Raw genomic sequence first — 18,044 nt, 5'->3', positions numbered from 1 at the left:
TGGTTCTTCCCCGGGAAAATTTTGATTCCTAGGTGGCGGGAAATGAGCTTTCCCGACTTTTGTGGTGTCTTTTAATGACTTTTAAATTCTTCAAAATTCAAGGTCCACCCCCTTGAAAATGATTCAATTAATCAATGAACTCCAAAGATAAAGGGGGTCCGGGTTCTTCCGGAAAAATTTTGATTTCTAGATGGCCGGAGATGAGCTTTCCTGACTTCTGAAATGTCTTTTAAAGTTCTTCACAATTCAAGGTTTTCCCCTCTTGAAATAGGTCAGGGGCCCCGCCCCCCCCCGCTTCCGCCGGCCATGAGATACGCCACTGCTTTACAACACAGCGTACCTGAAAACGAAGTGTAACCATATTTGATATTTGCATAGTGTTAAAGCTGACTTTAGAACAGGCGTGGCGCCAGCGGGGTGGGCCGCCCCCCACAATTCGTCGGGGAGAAAAAAAATTATATGTATTTTCTACATATATTAGTAGACTCTAAAATCGATTAAATAAGCCTTTGAAACCCCTAAATTTGTCAAAACACCACTTTCGAAACCTTTTAATCGAAGCTCGACCACGCCCACTTTGCTTTCGTCGGGGAAATCTGACCCCTCGTCGGGGCATCGGTCCCCCGTCAGGGGCACCACCCCAGCTTTAGAATAAGTATAACTATATTGATACACTTCACAGTCGTCCAAATTATGTACCAATACGTCGCTCATAAAATCGAGACAATTATATAGAAATTTTCCTCAGCTCATAGCTAATTGGCTCATGCAGGGCTAATCTTTCTAATTTTCAAATGCCGCGGTGTTTGGAAACATAACAAAATATTTTGGCCTTATTACTTTAGCTTATCATAATTATTAATAATCTATTAACTAACATACAAATTCAGCCAAGCATATACTGTAACTGTTTTCTTTATTAGGAACTCAACGAAAGTAAACATCGAATTTACAAGTCCAGGTTTGACTCAGTTGATAGCTATTTGTCAGAATCCAGTGAACGATACAATGACATCGATTTAGTCATTGATAAAGATGTATATAAGCGACTTATAGATGCAGGTAAGTAGAGAAAATATACAATGTTTCCCATTACGTACATTCCAATTAAATGAGATGATTTATCTGTATGTATTTCTTTTTGGGATAACAGAGTCACACAGGGTCTGTTGACCGAGTATCCCAGGTTTTCGATATTAAGTTAAACCGATTGGTCTAGATTAGTGACAAGCCTAGATACAACTCCATGTCAATGGATGATTTTAAATTTGAGCAATATTATGTGATGATAACGTTCATGCCATGATGATGACGATGTCGACAACAACAATGATGGTGATGATGATATTGTTTATGATTTCAACGACAAATTGATGATTTTGTTGTGAAGATGAGAAGAACATGAGGAAAAATGATGTTGGAGGATGAAGATGATAATGATAAATGATAATGATATAAATCACAAAATGTGATTTATATATTGTAGGAATCGATCAGTCCCTGGCGCGACACATATCCCACTTATTTATCAGAGACTCTGTCTCCATATTCTCGGAACATATTCACCAAGACGACTCACGTGATTCAGATCATTTTGAGGTTTGTTTACTTTGGATATTTGCATGTAACTTTCAAAAACATAAACAAAATATAAATTGGAAATGGAGATATACTTGTAAAAGCGGATAATTCAAAATCGTCTCTACGCTGAGAAGCCACAGCCCAAGTGCACAAAAAAAGGAAGAATACAAAACCAAAAGAAAGGAATTAAAATGTACATTTATAGAACATCATGTTTTTATATTCAAGTCCTGTAATTATCATTTTCATATTTGTTTATGGTGTGTTTACAGTGCTAGACAATTCACCTAGTCCAATATGATTAATATTATTAGTATTTGATACTTTTGGTACTAATACCTTATTTTTCAGATTATTATTATATATATTATATATGGTTGAATGATATACAATTTGACTTAAGTAATAATCTATAAAATGGTTTCAGTAGTTTATAAATTCGCATGTATTTAATTTTCTACAGAATATCCAATCAACCAATTGGCAGACGATACGATTTAAACCACCGCCAGTCAACTCTACAATAGGGTGGAGAGTGGAATTCAGACCAATGGATGTATGAAACTTTTTCTTAATTTCTATTATTAAAAAATTATTATAAATATTATTATAATAAATAAATAAATTATTATAATATTATAAAACACATAAATCACGTGTTCTCGATAAACTTGTTGCAAACCTTAAGATCAGTTGCTAAATTTTTGTTGCAATAAAACTTCAATGTGATATCCAATGAATGAAATATTCTTCATATGTGGCAAAGACAAGCCAAACCAGCCACTCTCCGCCAAAAATCAGTTTTAGTCATCAGTACTGGACAGGGCTAAGCAGTAAAATAGAAGTTATAAAATGGTAAACAAAACCCATTTTAATTAGGTTACGTCAGGATTTTAAACATACAGCTGGTTAAATCACAGCATTTGAGCCATCAGCCTTCAGCCTTCAAAGTATACGATTTCAGACATTTTTCAGGCAGAAAATGTTGTTTTATCGTCACAAATGAGGAAGATACTGTAGCAACAAAGCATGATATATGTAGAGTTTAAGTTTAGTGCAATAAACAGTTGACATTCCAACATGTTTTGGCCATTTTCTCCGAAACACGATTTGCAAGGAGTCGACTGGTTTGGCTTGTCTTATCTTCGCCAAATATTTAAAGAGTAAACTTTTTTGATTGAAGGTTATACTGTAAAAATGGTGATGATGACGATGTTGAAGATGGTGATAATGGCGCGATGACAATAACGTTTAGGATTAATAATATATTTGTTTGTTTGTTGCTTAGGTTCAGTTGACAGACTTCGAGAATGCTGCATATGTTGTCTTTCTTCTTCTTATAACAAGAATAATTTTGAGTTTCAAGCTAGACTTTCTTATGCCTATATCTAAGGTAAAGTAGGCCATATGTACTAGGCCTATGTATTTTAAGATTGTAACCCATTATAAAGAAACAGCATTCCATAATAAAAATTAAATACCATATGCCTACACTGATATTTCAAGAAGTTATCTTTAATCCAAAAGAGTTATTCTGTAAATAAATTGAAAAGGGCACAGGGTATACTCTGTGTAGGCTTGTTCTATTTTTTGGTGACAAATTCGCCTCAAAAAGCTCTAAGATGGATTTAGCTTAACGTTAATAATATAACGTTATGTCATATTATTGTATTATAAAATAGTCCGAAACAACAAAGGGATGATAACTGTATTTGAATTTTGCCTCATGCTAAACATTATATTGAATTATATCTGTGTTAAATATTTCGGACGTCCTTAACTGAAGAAGGCTACTACGGTATACGTCAGTTAATTTTTACATCAATATGTCCACAAATATTCTAAAGGTGGTATGATATAGAAGGTATTTAGGGACCAATGTAGTACTCATATTTTTGGGTGACAAAATTGTATGACATCCTGAACCTGGTCTTTAAAAATATTACATACCGATTCAATTACTTATAGAATTTAGCTCTATATTGCAGGTTGATGCAAACCTTATAGAAGGTAATAAAAGAGATGCTGTTTTAAATGGGAAGTTCTATTTTAGAAAAGATGTACGTACATGTAAGTCTATTTACCTTTCGTTATATTATACAGTATATAGAAACACATAATGTAAAGTGAATAATTTGGTATCTTTAAATGGCTGATTTTTTTTCTTACAGGTTCTAAGGATTGTAAAAGTAAGAGCGCTGATGAGTATGCATTAATGGATATTAACACAATTATTAATGGCGGTCCTTTAGATGGCGAAGCAGACGTCCCTGGTATTATACCTCTCATAAATCAGTACCTTCAATCAGTCAGTATCGATGTGGACACAAGATATACTATATTAGCTTACCTCAATCTGATATCAGACAGAGCTGCTGGTAAGTTACAGTATACTATTATTATACTGGTTGAGACTTAAAAATCTCTAAGAAAAAATCAAATAGAGAATTAAGACTACAATATTTTTCACTCTTACAAATTTTCAATCTATGATGCAACAATCCTCTTCATAATATTTTTATTTTTTTGCTACTACGTCATGGATTAGTCAAACATATTCTATTCTTCCGTCAGCAATTTGACTTTTTAATAACAAATTTGTCAGACAATTCTGCATTTGAAATAATTCACTATTAAATTTGAATTTAATTTCATTTGAATTCCATTTAAATTTAAATTTTTATTTTTTACATGCTATCAATTACAAAATTTGGGCCTTTTTTAATTGCTATTTGATAATATATTAAATTCAATTTTATATTTTATACTTTAGTGATGACATTATTGCAATAAAAATACATTTATAAATAATAGCACCTGCGTGAGAACGCCCGATCGGTTAGTGCTAACCGTTAGCGGTATCCGGATACGCTATCGGTTAGCAAGTTGAGCGCGTTTCTATCATCAACCAATCACACGTACGTAGGCGTTTACAATTTCCAGTTTATTATTGGCCAGTGATTCGATCATCATATTGTGATTCGATCATCATCTAACGGTTAGCAGGATCCGGATCCTGCTAACCGTTAGCTGCCGTGTGAGAACATAGCCTGAGTGATTGTTCATTGTATTGGTAAAATGTGTTGCCTTCGATTGGATTCTATGTCTTTAAAGCGGCTAGTAGGAACAGAATTCGATTTTTTCACTTTCATATTTCTTTTTATATACTGTATATATTTCCATCTTTCAGGTAAACTGAAAACAACTGCTCGCTGGATGAGAGATTATGTGAGGCAGCATCCTGACTATAAACACGATTCAGTTATCACGGACAAGATTAATTATGACCTATTGACCTTATGTAATGAAATCTCAAAAGGTGTGCACCATCCTGAAGGGTTGCTTCACAAAGTGTCATCGCGTACGAAAGTTGATCTTCCATCATCTCTGAAGAAACAGGTTGACCAGGAGAATGCTACTATACTCAAGCATGAGATGGCAATGAGATCAAAGTTTTGGCCAGAATTAAATAATGATAATAATGTAGAAGCTAATTAATGAGCTAGTTAAGGAGAACTTAAATCGATAAAAGTATCTTTCGTATGACCTATACATTATGTGTTATTGATGTCAAATCTTGTGTGTGTTATTGAAAATTGTTTGAAATATTGACTTAACTGTGTTGAATTTCTGAATTGAATAAATGAGAACTTAAATTAAATTGCTAGATGTATCTTTCGTAGGACCTAGGACCTTTTGCAGGTTATTATATTAATGATATCAAATCCTGAGTATGTGTTGAAATTCTAAATGCAATAAATTGATTGTATCACGTTATACTTCATTTCTGTCTTTGGTTGAGTCGTCAGTGATGCTACCGGTTCACTCCTCTTGAATTCTACAATTGCATTACATTTTCCTTCTCTCACAATACCTCTTACCAAATATTTATCATTCACTCTTTCCTCGTCAATGGTGATGATGCACACCGTACTCCACTGATAACATGCAGCCTTTTTCGAATCCGCCTCCCTGAATAAACGCACCCCCTCCCCCATCTAAGTGAGTGTAAACAGATCTAATGGAAGCAACATCATTCTCAACACATTCTATTAATGTTGTATTTCCTAACCTGGTTGTGATCAATAAGTCTTTATGAACACGCAATAACACATTCTGATGTTAACTATGTGTTCCTCATTTACAGTGAAATTAATGGGCGTCTATTTGACTACAGTATACACACACAAAAAAATGGAACTCCTCCCTCGAATAAACACCCCTAAACAACCCTTTTCAACATGAAACACCCTGGGGTGTTTATTCGAATAAATACAAAATTATAAACGTGTGCAGTTCGTAAAGTAACAATAAACGAATGTCTTCATCTGAATCTGATCTTAATCTTTATCTATGCAAGGTGGTGTAAACGCCACCATATTACTCCTCCTGTAGCTGAATATGTTCCTATTTTTCAAAATAAATCAAAGAGCATTCAAACTTACTAACGACAACTATAGAGTGTAGTGATTCTAAATGCGGTAGTGTCAATGTAGCATTTTTTACGCCCACCATACACGGCCTGCGTTTTCTTCAAAATTCAGCAAATGGACGGAATATAATGCAATCACCCATCATGCACGGCCTGCATGTTTTTCGTATACAGGCACAGGGTGGAGGTATGCACTCCATGGATTGGAGCGACAGCTCTAGTATTGTTCTTGTATACATCTTTGAATGTAAAATAATAAGTACTTGTTTCATTCTAGATACAACAAATACAACATGGAGGAATTAAGCTGTCATTTTTTTATCAGTTTGTAAAACACAACAAACACAACATGGATAATTAGTTTGACTTGTGCGTCATTCCATTTATTTTTTCCATCATGAACACAAGAATATCAAAAACCAAACAAAAAACATTTAACATTATGTTCCACCCTCACCCCATATTTCAGTATTACATTGATTAAAATCAATTATCCATTATAAGCTCTGTTCAAACTTCCACATTTTATGTGACCAATAAATGTGATATGCCCATATTTGGGTATAATATGACATCATCATGCCCACATATGGGCACAATTACACAAATCTGTCTCAGTCATAATTGTAGAGCTATTATTATGTCATTTAACATATTCTAGCTTTACCAATTCTTTATTAGCAATATTTAGTATGAATGGACTTTTTCGCGAAGCCCGCCCCTTGGAACTTGTTGCTACTCACAGCACATGACGGTCGGCCGACGGTCAGACGATGCGATTACATGGAGAATGCCACTAGAACGTTTTTAATGACAATCTGTTCAGACTGCTTCCAACAATCAGAAGACGGCCAAAGTTTTTTTACACAATTTATGCATACATAAACATTTGTGGAACAAACGTTGTTTTTTTGGACACATGCATATTCCTGGCTCTGTTCTGATTGGTCGGAAGTTTGGCACTCTAGGAAAGTCCATTCATATACCATTATACAAATAAGTTTACGAAAAAAGGTTTATAAACACTAAGAGGCTACAAAGTCAAGTTTTTCATTATTCAATTACTCCATTCTAGGCCAAGGTTCTCAGCTACAAATGACAAAATGTCAGCATACTCTTGAATCTACAGGTAAAGGAATAACAAAAATACACACATTAATATGCAGTAACATACAAATGATTAGAGCATAGAAATGATTGAATTTAGGAAATGTGTACCCTGATTTTACACTGAATAATGATAAAAATTATTAAACAATTCCAGTAACTGGAAGTGTTTCTATAATTTTTCACTGTAAAAGTACCAGTAAATATTTTTTTTAAACACTAATTGCTATGTTTAAGTTGATAATTTTTATGAGCAAGCTAATTTTTAATATGATTAGAAAAAGTTTCTTAATCAGATAAAAGAAAAACTACTTACGATTTTAGCTGTAGGTTTACCAGCCCCATGGCCAGCCTCTGTGTCTATTCGGATAAGCAGTGGCTTGGTCTGCTTTTTGACATTTCTCATCGTCTCTTGTAACTCGGCTATAAACTTTAAAGAATGCAGAGGTGAGACACGGTCATCATGGTCAGCTGTTAATAGCAGCATACTTGGGTACTGTACATCATCATTTTCAGGTTCACGGATGTTGTGCAAAGGAGAGTACCTAGCAAATGAAAAAAGTAATAATGGTCTCATAATGGGCTTCAATAATAATCTAATTCAACAACTTTATTCAACAATGGACTACACACATTGCAACAGTTGTATAGAGGCAAAAAAAGAATATAAAAGCCATTGTTAGGATCACAATCAGAAGGCAAGCCTGGTTCTCATAGTGACCCTTGAATAATAATAATAATAATTAATAATAATAATAATAATAATAATAATAATAATAATAATAATAATAATAATAATAATAAATGATAATAGTAATACTTAATTTTGGTATCGGAAAATAATGTAACTTCCAAGCATTTTTTAAATACTGGTAAACTAGTAAATTTGTTAATTTTGTAACATAGATCATTCCATAACCTTGGACCTGCATCAGTAATAACACTGACAATTAAGTCGAAAAGAAGGTACTGTATATATAGGATTTCTCAAGTTGTAAGAGTTGGGCTTTCTATTCTCATAGTAATTCAACATAACAAGCATGGATACTGGAAGTGTCTTATGGATAAACCTATATATAAAAGTTGCCATTTTGTATTTTATGAAGATTGTATATTGAGTATATTAAGTTTTTAAAAAGAGATGGTTTTCTATAATGAAAATGAGTAATTATTCTGGCAGCACGTTTCTGCAATATATGTAGCTTTTCTGGATTTGTATGGCTTCTTTAGTATAGACATAAAAAAAAAAACACTATTTTGATCAGAAACACCCATTAGCCTGGGTTTGAGAATAACATTACAATTTACTTACTTTATAAGCCAGTCAAACTCATCCTTTTTATCTGAGCAACCAAAGTCTGTGGTCCATGCATGTCCAATTGTGAATTTGTGAAACTTCAACATGTCTAGAACTCTGAAAAAAATGAAAATTATTTAATTAAATTTGAACAATTTATTATGATGGTGGTGTAATCTGTTGTATATATTGTATTTATTTAAATTAAGGCTCTGAGTCATGTATTGTTGAGAAAGGTTTTTATGGGGGCATTTATTCGAGGGATGTATATATTTTTTCGGGTGTAAAATGGATATACTCAAACAAACGCCCCTTGATATCACTGTAAATGTGGCACTACAACACATAATTACCACCAAAATTTGTTAATGCATGATCATAAAGACTTATTGATCCCAACCAGGTACGAACATTAATAGAATGCATTGAGAATGTGTTGCTTTCATTTGTTTTGTTTACTATCATTTGGGGGGGTGTTTATTTAAAGAAAATAAAATGCCCGGGTGTTTATTCGAGGGAGGCGGTTATTACAAATGAGGCTCTGGGGGTGTTTATTAAAATAAATACGGTATATATATTGAATTCTCATTGAGCTAATGACTACTATTTCTCCTAATTGTGATAATACACACATTGTAACCAGTAGTTTGGCTGTTAGCTTGGGAAAGTCCCCACACCTCCTGTAGTGAAGTAACTTACCCTACTTGAGCCACAACACACCCAAACAAGTTTGGTTGTTGGTTGGCACAGGCTGCTACAAGAAGTCCACCATTTGATCCTCCATTAATGGTTATCCTTAACAAAGAAAAGAACTAAATTAGTTTTAAGAAATGGACAAGAAATGTCTGCCTTAACATACGCATCAATGCCGAGAAGCCCATCACTTAGTAGTCATGCTATGCATTTCTCATGTGTCCTTGAGCAAGACACTTTATCTGCATTGCTTCTCTCTGCCCAGGAGTATAAATGGGTACCTGGTGGGGCCTGCTCCTGCGCTGATTACCAGCAGCAACACTTAGCATGTGGACCCAATGACCAGTGTGAGTGGTGTCTAACCACATTTGAGGCAAATTCCATTACAAAATGAATGACAATTTATTGTTTGAGCTCTATCAACAAAACAAATTTATGTATAGACAATAAATATTTCTGTATTCTGTATAAAAATCACAATAAAAATACAACAATAAAACAATACTCCTTTACTTACTTTGCAGCAGAAGTGTATTTGTTTTCTATAAGAAATCTAGCAGCATACTGGAAGTCATCAAAGCAGTTCTGTTTATTACCAAGACAACCTCCCTTGTGCCAATTTTCACCATACTCTCTACAAAAAAGTAAAAATATTGTCCGTTAATAATAATTTACAAATTTTTGTATTCAGCCCCACAGTCTAATATTGAACTAATTTTCAAATCATATATAAGTGGTTCCAGTTACTGTCTATCCTTATGATTAAACAATGATAACAGCTTAGCTCAGTTGGCTAAACAAGTTGTAGCCACGGTATGTACGCTAAACTGTGGAGATCACTTGGTCCCCAGTTCAATCCCCATCATTTGTGTCATCGATTGTGTCTATTCAAGCTAAACATACTAACCCTCCACCACGAATATTTGGTATAGCCAAGATGCCACCAAATGACCGGATGAAGACAAGTCTGGAGACGCTAAAGCCAGGAGTGATTGAGATGTTGAATCCGCCGTAGCCATACAACCATACAGGGTGCGTTCCATCCAGTTCGATACCCTAAAATAAATCAAAAACAAGTAGTAAAACTTTTAGATGTAACTAAAAATAGATCCAACTAGAAATCCAAAATTTTTCTACGCATTTTTCACTTACGTGTAGTGAGTGAGATACGTGTGTCGTCCACACGGTTAGTGGATAGCAACCGGTGTATGACGTCATAAATGATGACGTATACGTCCCCCTAACTGTATGCATTCGCATAAAAAATCCTCCCTAATACCTGCCTTTTAACTAATCAAACGCCTGGAATCTATGTACTGTATTTGGTATATAACACAAGATACATAATGATTCCTATATGTGGAAGCGAACACAGCTGCCACCAGTTTGAACAAACTGTGCTATGCTGCCTACATATATCAACACACAGGGAATCATACCTTTTTATGAACAATGAACATTGGGACCTTAGTAGAGTCTTTGCTGGAGTAGAACACTTGTGAGGTTTGGTATAGCGCTGGGTCAAACCCTTTCACACTTATCTCCCTGAACACCACTGGATCCAGCTCATCCTTGGTTAGGTCACAGTGGTATATAATACCAGAAGTTAAGAAAGATGTAAACTGGTAGAAGATCTAACAGACAAGTAAATAATAATTTTAAATGCTTTAGCTGCACTCTCTGGACACAGTAACATAACAGAAAAACAATATAATAAGAATAATAAAGAGTCAATGATGCTCTATACTGTATATTAAATTTTAATATGAAACTAGAGAGTAATGATTTTTATTCTGGAGGGAAACTCTGAAAACATGAACCCAGGAACCTAATATTTAGTCCACTACATGAACATATCTTTTGCATAGCATCTATTAAAGAAGACAAATACACAAAGTAATGCTAATTATGGTCTTCCGTTTCTACATTGCATATTATACAAATATTTACTGGGTTGAGGGGCATAATTTAAAATGTAGCCTAAAGTGAACTGGAGGGTCCTGAAATGAAGTCAAGGGACATAATACAGCCTCCAGACCACCAAGTGCTATATTTTGAACTATGACCTGATTAAAACCCAGTAAATACTTATATTGTAGGAATTAGAGGGAACGGCTGGAACTATTGCCCAACATTTAACCAGCTGGTTTCAATATAATTTAAATTATAGCATATATATGCTCTATTGTGTATTTTATATAATTCTGATGACCACGGTTGCTTGTAACAATAAACATTTTCCAGTTTTGAATGTGAACACCTTTTTTTTTTTAAATAAATGCTATGGCTTCATAATCAGAAAATGATGTTGGTAAAATCGCTTTTGTTATTTTACTGTACCTCTGTGTCTTTCTTCCTGCCAGAAAATCCAGTAACAGAACCTACATCAAGAGGGAATCTCATTAAAAATTCTCCATTTTTTAAGGAATGTAGTTGTAATACACTCTGAAAATGAAAGAAAAGTATATGTATATTACTACTATTATCATCACCATCACAGTACTATCACCATCACTATTACCATTACTATAATCATCACTGAAACGTCTCTCGGATAAGAAAGTATAATACATAATCCAAGTAGATATGCATGCAATCGTTTTTGGATTCAATATTTCAACATTAATTATGTCATCATCAGGAATCATCACTATTAACAAATCACAATTGAGAAACATCCTGACAATATTGGATCAAAAGAGAATATTCTGTGGAATTTGAATTAAAACTTGTAAACCATGAACAAAATATAAAGTCTCTAAGCTGCAGCAGCATCCATATGTTTACATTTTAGGAGAAATGACAATTGAAAATTTTACCTTCACATCATGTAAATATCCAAGAACCATCTTGTCGCTATATACGCAGGAGGCCCATTCTAGTACATCAATGGAAGACTCTGCTACAAGGTCTTTCCAATTAACCTGATCAAGTAGAAATAGTATTAATTATAATAGTGTCCAGACTATCAAATTCTATGACATCACATCATATGACCATATATAGGCACATCATGACTATATATGGGCATAGAACAGTTTCATCATCAAAGAAAAGCTAATAGTGTGGACAGACATTTAACAAAGCCCAAGTGCTTTACAATTAAGGTCTTGTATTAACCAGAGTCCTGTAAAATAGATTGCTAAATTGGTTGTAAAAATACTAGTGGTGGAAAATAATTAGAAGTTGGTGCAGCATTTGTTTTTCACCACCCACAAGTGGGTGGGTATCTCATAGGTAAAAGCTCTAATACAGCTAGTAATTCAGGGGTAGATTTAGCACCCCCCACCCCACCTTCAGAGGTTATTTCCGGGCATCTATAAAACAAAAATTCCCAGACAGCATGCCGACGACCCCCTAGGGTAGTGTTATCTCTCAATCAGCCTACCACCCACTTTCGGACATCTCTGGATTAACCCCTGATGTTTAAAGTTGTTTGTGATACAACGACTGAGGTAATAATGATAATAAGTGTATAGAAACTTGGCATAGTAATTACGACAGGATAACAGAACAAACAGAATATACCTTGTCAGGATTTTGTACATCAATATTGATGAGTTTATATCGAGGTGCATTCAGATTGGTTTTGAAGGTGAATGTACTTTCAACATTACTTATATATTCATACTCTGCTTCAAAAGTATCCACTAGCTTTACCCATGGTAACAGACCTAGCAACATAGAATAGACACAAATGATTAAAAGACTTGGCAACCAAGAACAAGTGCAAATTATGAAAATCATACACAAGATTGTTAACCTGGGCAAACACTGCATCGTTAGTCATAAGGTGGCGCGATATCATGGAGAACCCACACAAAAAGGCACATGCAATGGACCACTTTTAATGGCCAAGTCCATTTTAATTCTTTACTATCTTATTGCCTTTTTAACTATGTGGTAGCAGGAATACTGGCTTTGTACTTATACAATACGTATTGAAAGAAAAACATTAAACAAGATTCACTAAATTCAGAACCTGAATCAATACTTTTGTCATCATGAAAATATCATTTGAGAAAATAATGTTTCTATTACCTTCAATTTTGAATTCAAGTTTATTTAGATCACAATAATAAAGTCTATTAACTGGGTCACATCCTTCACTGATAGACAGGACAACATAAAGGCCGTCATCGCTCACTTCAGCTCCCCTGCAAAATAAGATATGTGTTGATGGTCTAAAGAGAAAGTCAGCATGAAGAGTTTAGCGCAAGACATGCTGCTTACAAACAACTAGAAATGCTGTTTTTACGCTGCGCATTAATTAACACATATCCTCATCACGGTGTGATTTCTCTCAGAGAATTGATAAGTAGGAGTTTGAAACCAATCAACTTATCGTGGTGAACAATTTACTACAACAGCGACAACAACATGAATGAATTTCAACTAAATTAGTTATTATATGGTGGTATTTGGAGTAAATTTCCTGATTAGTGAAATAAAATGCAAATGTGCAACTGACATATTCACACACATACAAAAAACAATAAGCTGTCATTCTATTACCTTCTTGCATTCTGCCAAGTTTGAAACCTATCGGACTTACAAAATTTTAGTTATCGTGGTAACAAAATTTACCACCAACAATGATGATGACAAAGACGACAACATTAATAAGAACGAAGTTCAAAGCAATAGCCTCTCTAAATCTTTGCTCTAATGATGATTTATTTAACTTTTAAAAAATGTTACAAACCCCATCCACTTCGGGTTTTCAGGGAATTCAGCACACAGAATGTCTTCTGACTGTGGTGTGCCCAGTACATGGTACTTAAGCTTCTGGTGGATGTTTGATGTAGTTTCCGTTCCATCTGATTTACCTTCTTGAAGAGGATAGCACTGCAAAAAAATTAATCAAAGGACATAACCGTCGTAATCTGAATAAACACTCAAAATTCAATCAAAATGTTCAATTGCTTATGGATTGCACTTATTCGGTTTGAACACCAAGGAAGAAGACTTATTTCCAGTGGGGTTCTTCTAGAAGCGATTAGGCAGTACACTGGCAGACAATCCCCTACTCTTTTCCAAAGAGTGTACTGCATACATGCACATGGACCACACTGCACACAGGAGCAATGGCTTAAACATCTCATCTGAAAGTTGGTACACTATTGAAACTTGCATTTCAGCCCTAAAGCAGAAACACACGGAGAGCAGCGATGGGAATTAAACTTGCGAACCCAGATTTTCACAGTCCAGCGCACACACAGTGGCTACAACCAGTTTAACATACTGACCTAATCTGCCCTTTGTGCTAAAGATAATAGGAAAGGTACAATTCATCATGACCATATACTGTATAGGCCCATCATGACAAAAGCCTGGTTCTCACAAGAGTTCTAGTATCCGGATTGGGATAGCACCTGTGCGAGAATGCCTGATCGGTTAGCGCTAACCGTTAGCAGTATCCGGATACCGCTAACGATTAGCAAGCGCTATCGGTTAGCACGTTAAGTGCGTTTCTATCATTAACCAATCACACGTACGCGTTTACAATTTCCAGTTTCTTATTGGCCAGTGATTCGATCATCATATTCTTGGTATCCGGATCAGGATTTTCTCGTATGGACGCATGGCAGCTAACGGTTAGCAGGATCCGGATCCTGCTAACCGTTAGCAGCCGTGTGAGAACATAGCCTATATATGAGCATACAACAGTTTTTTGTCGAAGAAAATTTGATAGCGTGGACAGAGCATAAGATAATAGGAAGCTTTTGATTTCGCTAGAACCAAATCACTCATGCGTGACCGTACATACTCTGCATGCATAGATTTGGCCAAATTGCGTCCTACACTCCACGCGACGAGGAGAACTCAACGTTCTTGCATGCGCAGATGACTATTAATGACGTCATTACATTCCATGTCTTACCGTTGTCATGCTTAACAACAGATCAGGCATCAGACTTCTGCCTTCAAGATCATATTTCATTGTTGTAGATATAGAAACTCATTTGTGCGAAATTTATGCATTCATTCTAATTTTTTAATTGAAAGCTAGAGCCATGTTAAGCCCTGTCCAAAACTTCCAAATTTAATTTGACAACAACAAGTGACATGCCGAAATAATAACTAATATTGTCATGATGAAATCACATTATGACCATATAGGCACATCTTGACTAGGCCATACAACATTTTACAACGTACAAAGAAGATTTGATAATCTGGACACAGCTTTATTCTGGCATTTAAAATAAAAATTTCGGCAGCATTTTATAGGCTAACTAGAATTATTTACAGTATTACACAAGCTTTTGCCAGCAGTATATGGTAGCTTTATCAGATAAACAAAGTTATCCTTAATTATTGAATTGAGCATTTAAATTACATAGAAAATTTCTTACATTATAGAAGAGTCCTTTCCCATCATGGGTCCACGACATACAGCTAAACTTTACACGTTCCAATACATCAGGAAGGTCCTTGATCTCAGAAACTTTCATGAACTAACAAAGAAAAACAGAACAATTATTGAAAAATAACACATCTGCTAATAGACAAAATTAATAATATTCACAAGGTGTTAAAAGTTGTGTATTATCATAATTGGATTACACTTCAAAGTTTAACTATAGTCCTGAATTGCTTTTGAGAATACTGGCCACAAAAATAGATAAGCCTGTTTCACATCAATATTAAATCTAGTTACTTGAATTATTACACAGTCCAGTAATTTCCGTAAGCTAAGGATAAGCTGTGCAACTGCAGAGTAGAAATGACTGGAGGAAAGATATCATGGTGAACAGTCCAACCCATGTTAGCATGGATTAATTTAAGACTTTAAATTGATAATGTTGATGATGATTCTAAAAACCGAAAGGTCCACTGATTAATCTCAGATAAGAAAGTATAATACATACTCCAAGTATTGAAATACACGCCATCGTGTTGGGATTCAATATTTCGACATTAATTATGTCGTCATCATCAGATGATGACATAATTAATGTCGAAATATTGAATCCCATCACGATGGTGTGTATTTCAATACTTGGAGTATGTATTATACTTAATAGTCTTTCTTATTACTGGATTTATTTATGTTTAGATTACACACATTTTTTATTTAAATTTTGATGTTGGTAGTCTATATACGTGAGATACTTACCTGTATAAACTGACAAATTGCCTATGTTCCTGAAACAGACCTGGTCCACACTGTTCTATTTTATTCAAAGAAGGGGTGTTGAATTTTACTAAAATGTCGAAATTTTGATTTTAATGTTTTTAAATAACGTGATACATATATTTTATAAATGTATATTTTTTAAGTGAAGTTTCTTACTAAAAGAATGTGATCTGCACATATTTTTCTCATACACCTAAACTTTAAATGCTGTTATCTCTGGATCTACTTATCCTAGAGAAGCCATTCAAAGACCAAATTAAAGCTTATAATGTGATATACTGTACCTAAATATAATATTCAATTTTTGCTTTTTTAACCATGAGACTCATTTTGTGGAGAGACCACCCACATTATTTATTTATTTGTTCTTTATACTGGGTTTCCTCTTCAGTAACAAATTACTGATTTCCCAGAGGGCAGATCTGAATCTTGATATAAGTTTGCTGTGAACCACGCAATAAAGTGCCCTGCTTAAGGACACACATGAATAGCCAGCGTTTGATATGAACTTTTACCTTGATAGTGACCCAATCTGATCCACTGGCACTCAGCCCATATGCAAAGTATTCACCATCCTCACTGAAAGCGTAGCCGCTTATTGCCATCGTTCCACCTTCGGAAAGTTTATTCGGATCAAGGAATACTTTTGCTTCAGCAGTGATCGAGTCCTGAACATACATTACACTACACCAAGAATAAAAAAAATGTTAGAAATATACAAGAGCAGCAGCTCACCGGTCCACGCGTTCCTCCACGCCTAAATACGGTACAGACGCAATTTATTATATTGGGATTTTTGGAAGACATAATATAATAGAAATTTTTAAATAAAAAAAATATTTTTATTTATACAAAAATAAAATATCTTAAAATTGAAAAAAAAGAGTAATATAATTGAAAAAAAAAAGAATACCAAGATGCGATTAGAACTCACAACCATAAGTTCTTTAGCCGACCGCGCCATCCATGCAACGACCCCTATTTCTGGTAATGGCAGTAATGTACTGTTCTTGCTGAAACCCCTGTTTTGTTTTGTAGGTGTAGGGGGAAACCCTGGAATCCAACTTAAAAAAAGGCGATGAACCTTTGTTGGAAATCACCTCTAGTTTATGTGTACAAAATTTACCGCATGTCCGTTTAAAACTGGTGACGCTGGATGCTTTTAAATTTCTGGTAAGAAACATTGAGACTCTGGGGTCAGCGCCTTGCGTGGACAAAATAATGTACAAGAAAACAAAGGCTTATATCTGCATAAAAAAAATTAGTATCACCCTCCATTTAAGACCACTTTTGGGTCAAGGATTTCCATGGTCTTTAGCAGCTTTAGTCTCTAATTAGAATAATACAGATAAAAGAAATATGTTAATTTAAGAGATAAGCTTTATTAGTCTATTCACATATTAAAATACTGTACATACAGAAATGTTCCTTGAATCTGGCATAAACACACCAACACCAACAAACATCAAATTACAAAAAAAGCAAAGAAATTGTAACGCAACTACTCATTACATAATTTAAATATTATTATATATAAAATATTTTAAATATTAAATATTAATTAAAATTATAGTTATAATTACGAAAAATTTCATTTACAACAAATTGAATAGAATTCAATATTAAAAATATCAATTGTAGTTCAAATATATATCAAAAATAGTAGCAGTAGTGGTAGTTGATTGGAGGTGTTTTTTTGAATTGGAGTGGGTCTTAAATTAGACCTTAGTGTATAATATTGAAATGCTAGTGATTAGTGCGTACCTTTGATTCTGGAGGCCAGTGTTCAT

General features: G+C 34.4%; 2 protein-coding genes across 10 annotated transcripts in view; one reads left to right on the top strand and one right to left on the bottom strand.

Annotated features, from left to right (window-relative positions):
* The window catches only part of LOC117104130 (glutamate--cysteine ligase catalytic subunit-like), a 14,673-nt gene extending 9,308 nt beyond the window's left edge, over positions 1 to 5,365 (top strand). For 5 of the 6 annotated variants that reach the window (XM_033244815.1, XM_033244814.1, XM_033244813.1 and 2 more), the window contains exons 9-15: positions 924 to 1,062; positions 1,487 to 1,599; positions 2,045 to 2,137; positions 2,870 to 2,974; positions 3,570 to 3,651; positions 3,753 to 3,959; positions 4,772 to 5,365. In XM_033244815.1, coding sequence (XP_033100706.1) covers positions 924 to 1,062; positions 1,487 to 1,599; positions 2,045 to 2,137; positions 2,870 to 2,974; positions 3,570 to 3,651; positions 3,753 to 3,959; positions 4,772 to 5,079 — 1,047 coding nt within the window. In that variant the 3' untranslated portion in view covers positions 5,080 to 5,365. The remainder of the gene's footprint in view (positions 1 to 923; positions 1,063 to 1,486; positions 1,600 to 2,044; positions 2,138 to 2,869; positions 2,975 to 3,569; positions 3,652 to 3,752; positions 3,960 to 4,771) is intronic. The other variant, XM_033244816.1, reaches the window with a different exon arrangement.
* A 1,009-nt stretch (positions 5,366 to 6,374) lies between these two features.
* The window catches only part of LOC117104128 (prolyl endopeptidase-like), a 20,521-nt gene continuing 8,851 nt past the window's right edge, over positions 6,375 to 18,044 (bottom strand). Inside the window, exons 1-15 of one of the 4 annotated variants that reach the window (XM_033244811.1) lie at positions 18,019 to 18,038; positions 16,770 to 16,938; positions 15,470 to 15,571; positions 13,816 to 13,958; positions 13,152 to 13,267; positions 12,639 to 12,784; positions 11,930 to 12,034; positions 11,451 to 11,555; positions 10,550 to 10,744; positions 10,018 to 10,166; positions 9,628 to 9,744; positions 9,117 to 9,212; positions 8,433 to 8,534; positions 7,437 to 7,665; positions 6,375 to 7,136 (exon numbers count right to left, since the gene is read on the bottom strand). In XM_033244811.1, the coding sequence (XP_033100702.1) occupies positions 7,071 to 7,136; positions 7,437 to 7,665; positions 8,433 to 8,534; positions 9,117 to 9,212; positions 9,628 to 9,744; positions 10,018 to 10,166; positions 10,550 to 10,744; positions 11,451 to 11,555; positions 11,930 to 12,034; positions 12,639 to 12,784; positions 13,152 to 13,267; positions 13,816 to 13,958; positions 15,470 to 15,571; positions 16,770 to 16,934 (1,836 nt within the window). In that variant the 5' untranslated portion in view covers positions 16,935 to 16,938; positions 18,019 to 18,038 and the 3' untranslated portion in view covers positions 6,375 to 7,070. Of the gene's footprint in view, positions 7,137 to 7,436; positions 7,666 to 8,432; positions 8,535 to 9,116; positions 9,213 to 9,627; positions 9,745 to 10,017; positions 10,167 to 10,549; positions 10,745 to 11,450; positions 11,556 to 11,929; positions 12,035 to 12,638; positions 12,785 to 13,151; positions 13,268 to 13,815; positions 13,959 to 15,469; positions 15,572 to 16,769; positions 16,939 to 18,018; positions 18,039 to 18,044 lie in introns of those variants that run through there. The other 3 variants (XM_033244810.1, XM_033244808.1, XM_033244807.1) reach the window with 3 other exon arrangements.

This window comes from Anneissia japonica, unplaced genomic scaffold (assembly GCF_011630105.1).
Source record: "Anneissia japonica isolate Jap-2015-1 unplaced genomic scaffold, ASM1163010v1 scaffold2564_len425606_cov169, whole genome shotgun sequence".
Classification (NCBI taxonomy): domain Eukaryota; kingdom Metazoa; phylum Echinodermata; class Crinoidea; order Comatulida; family Comatulidae; genus Anneissia; species Anneissia japonica.
Note: the sequence above shows the minus strand (reverse complement) of the source record. Positions and strands in the feature narration are given on the sequence as shown.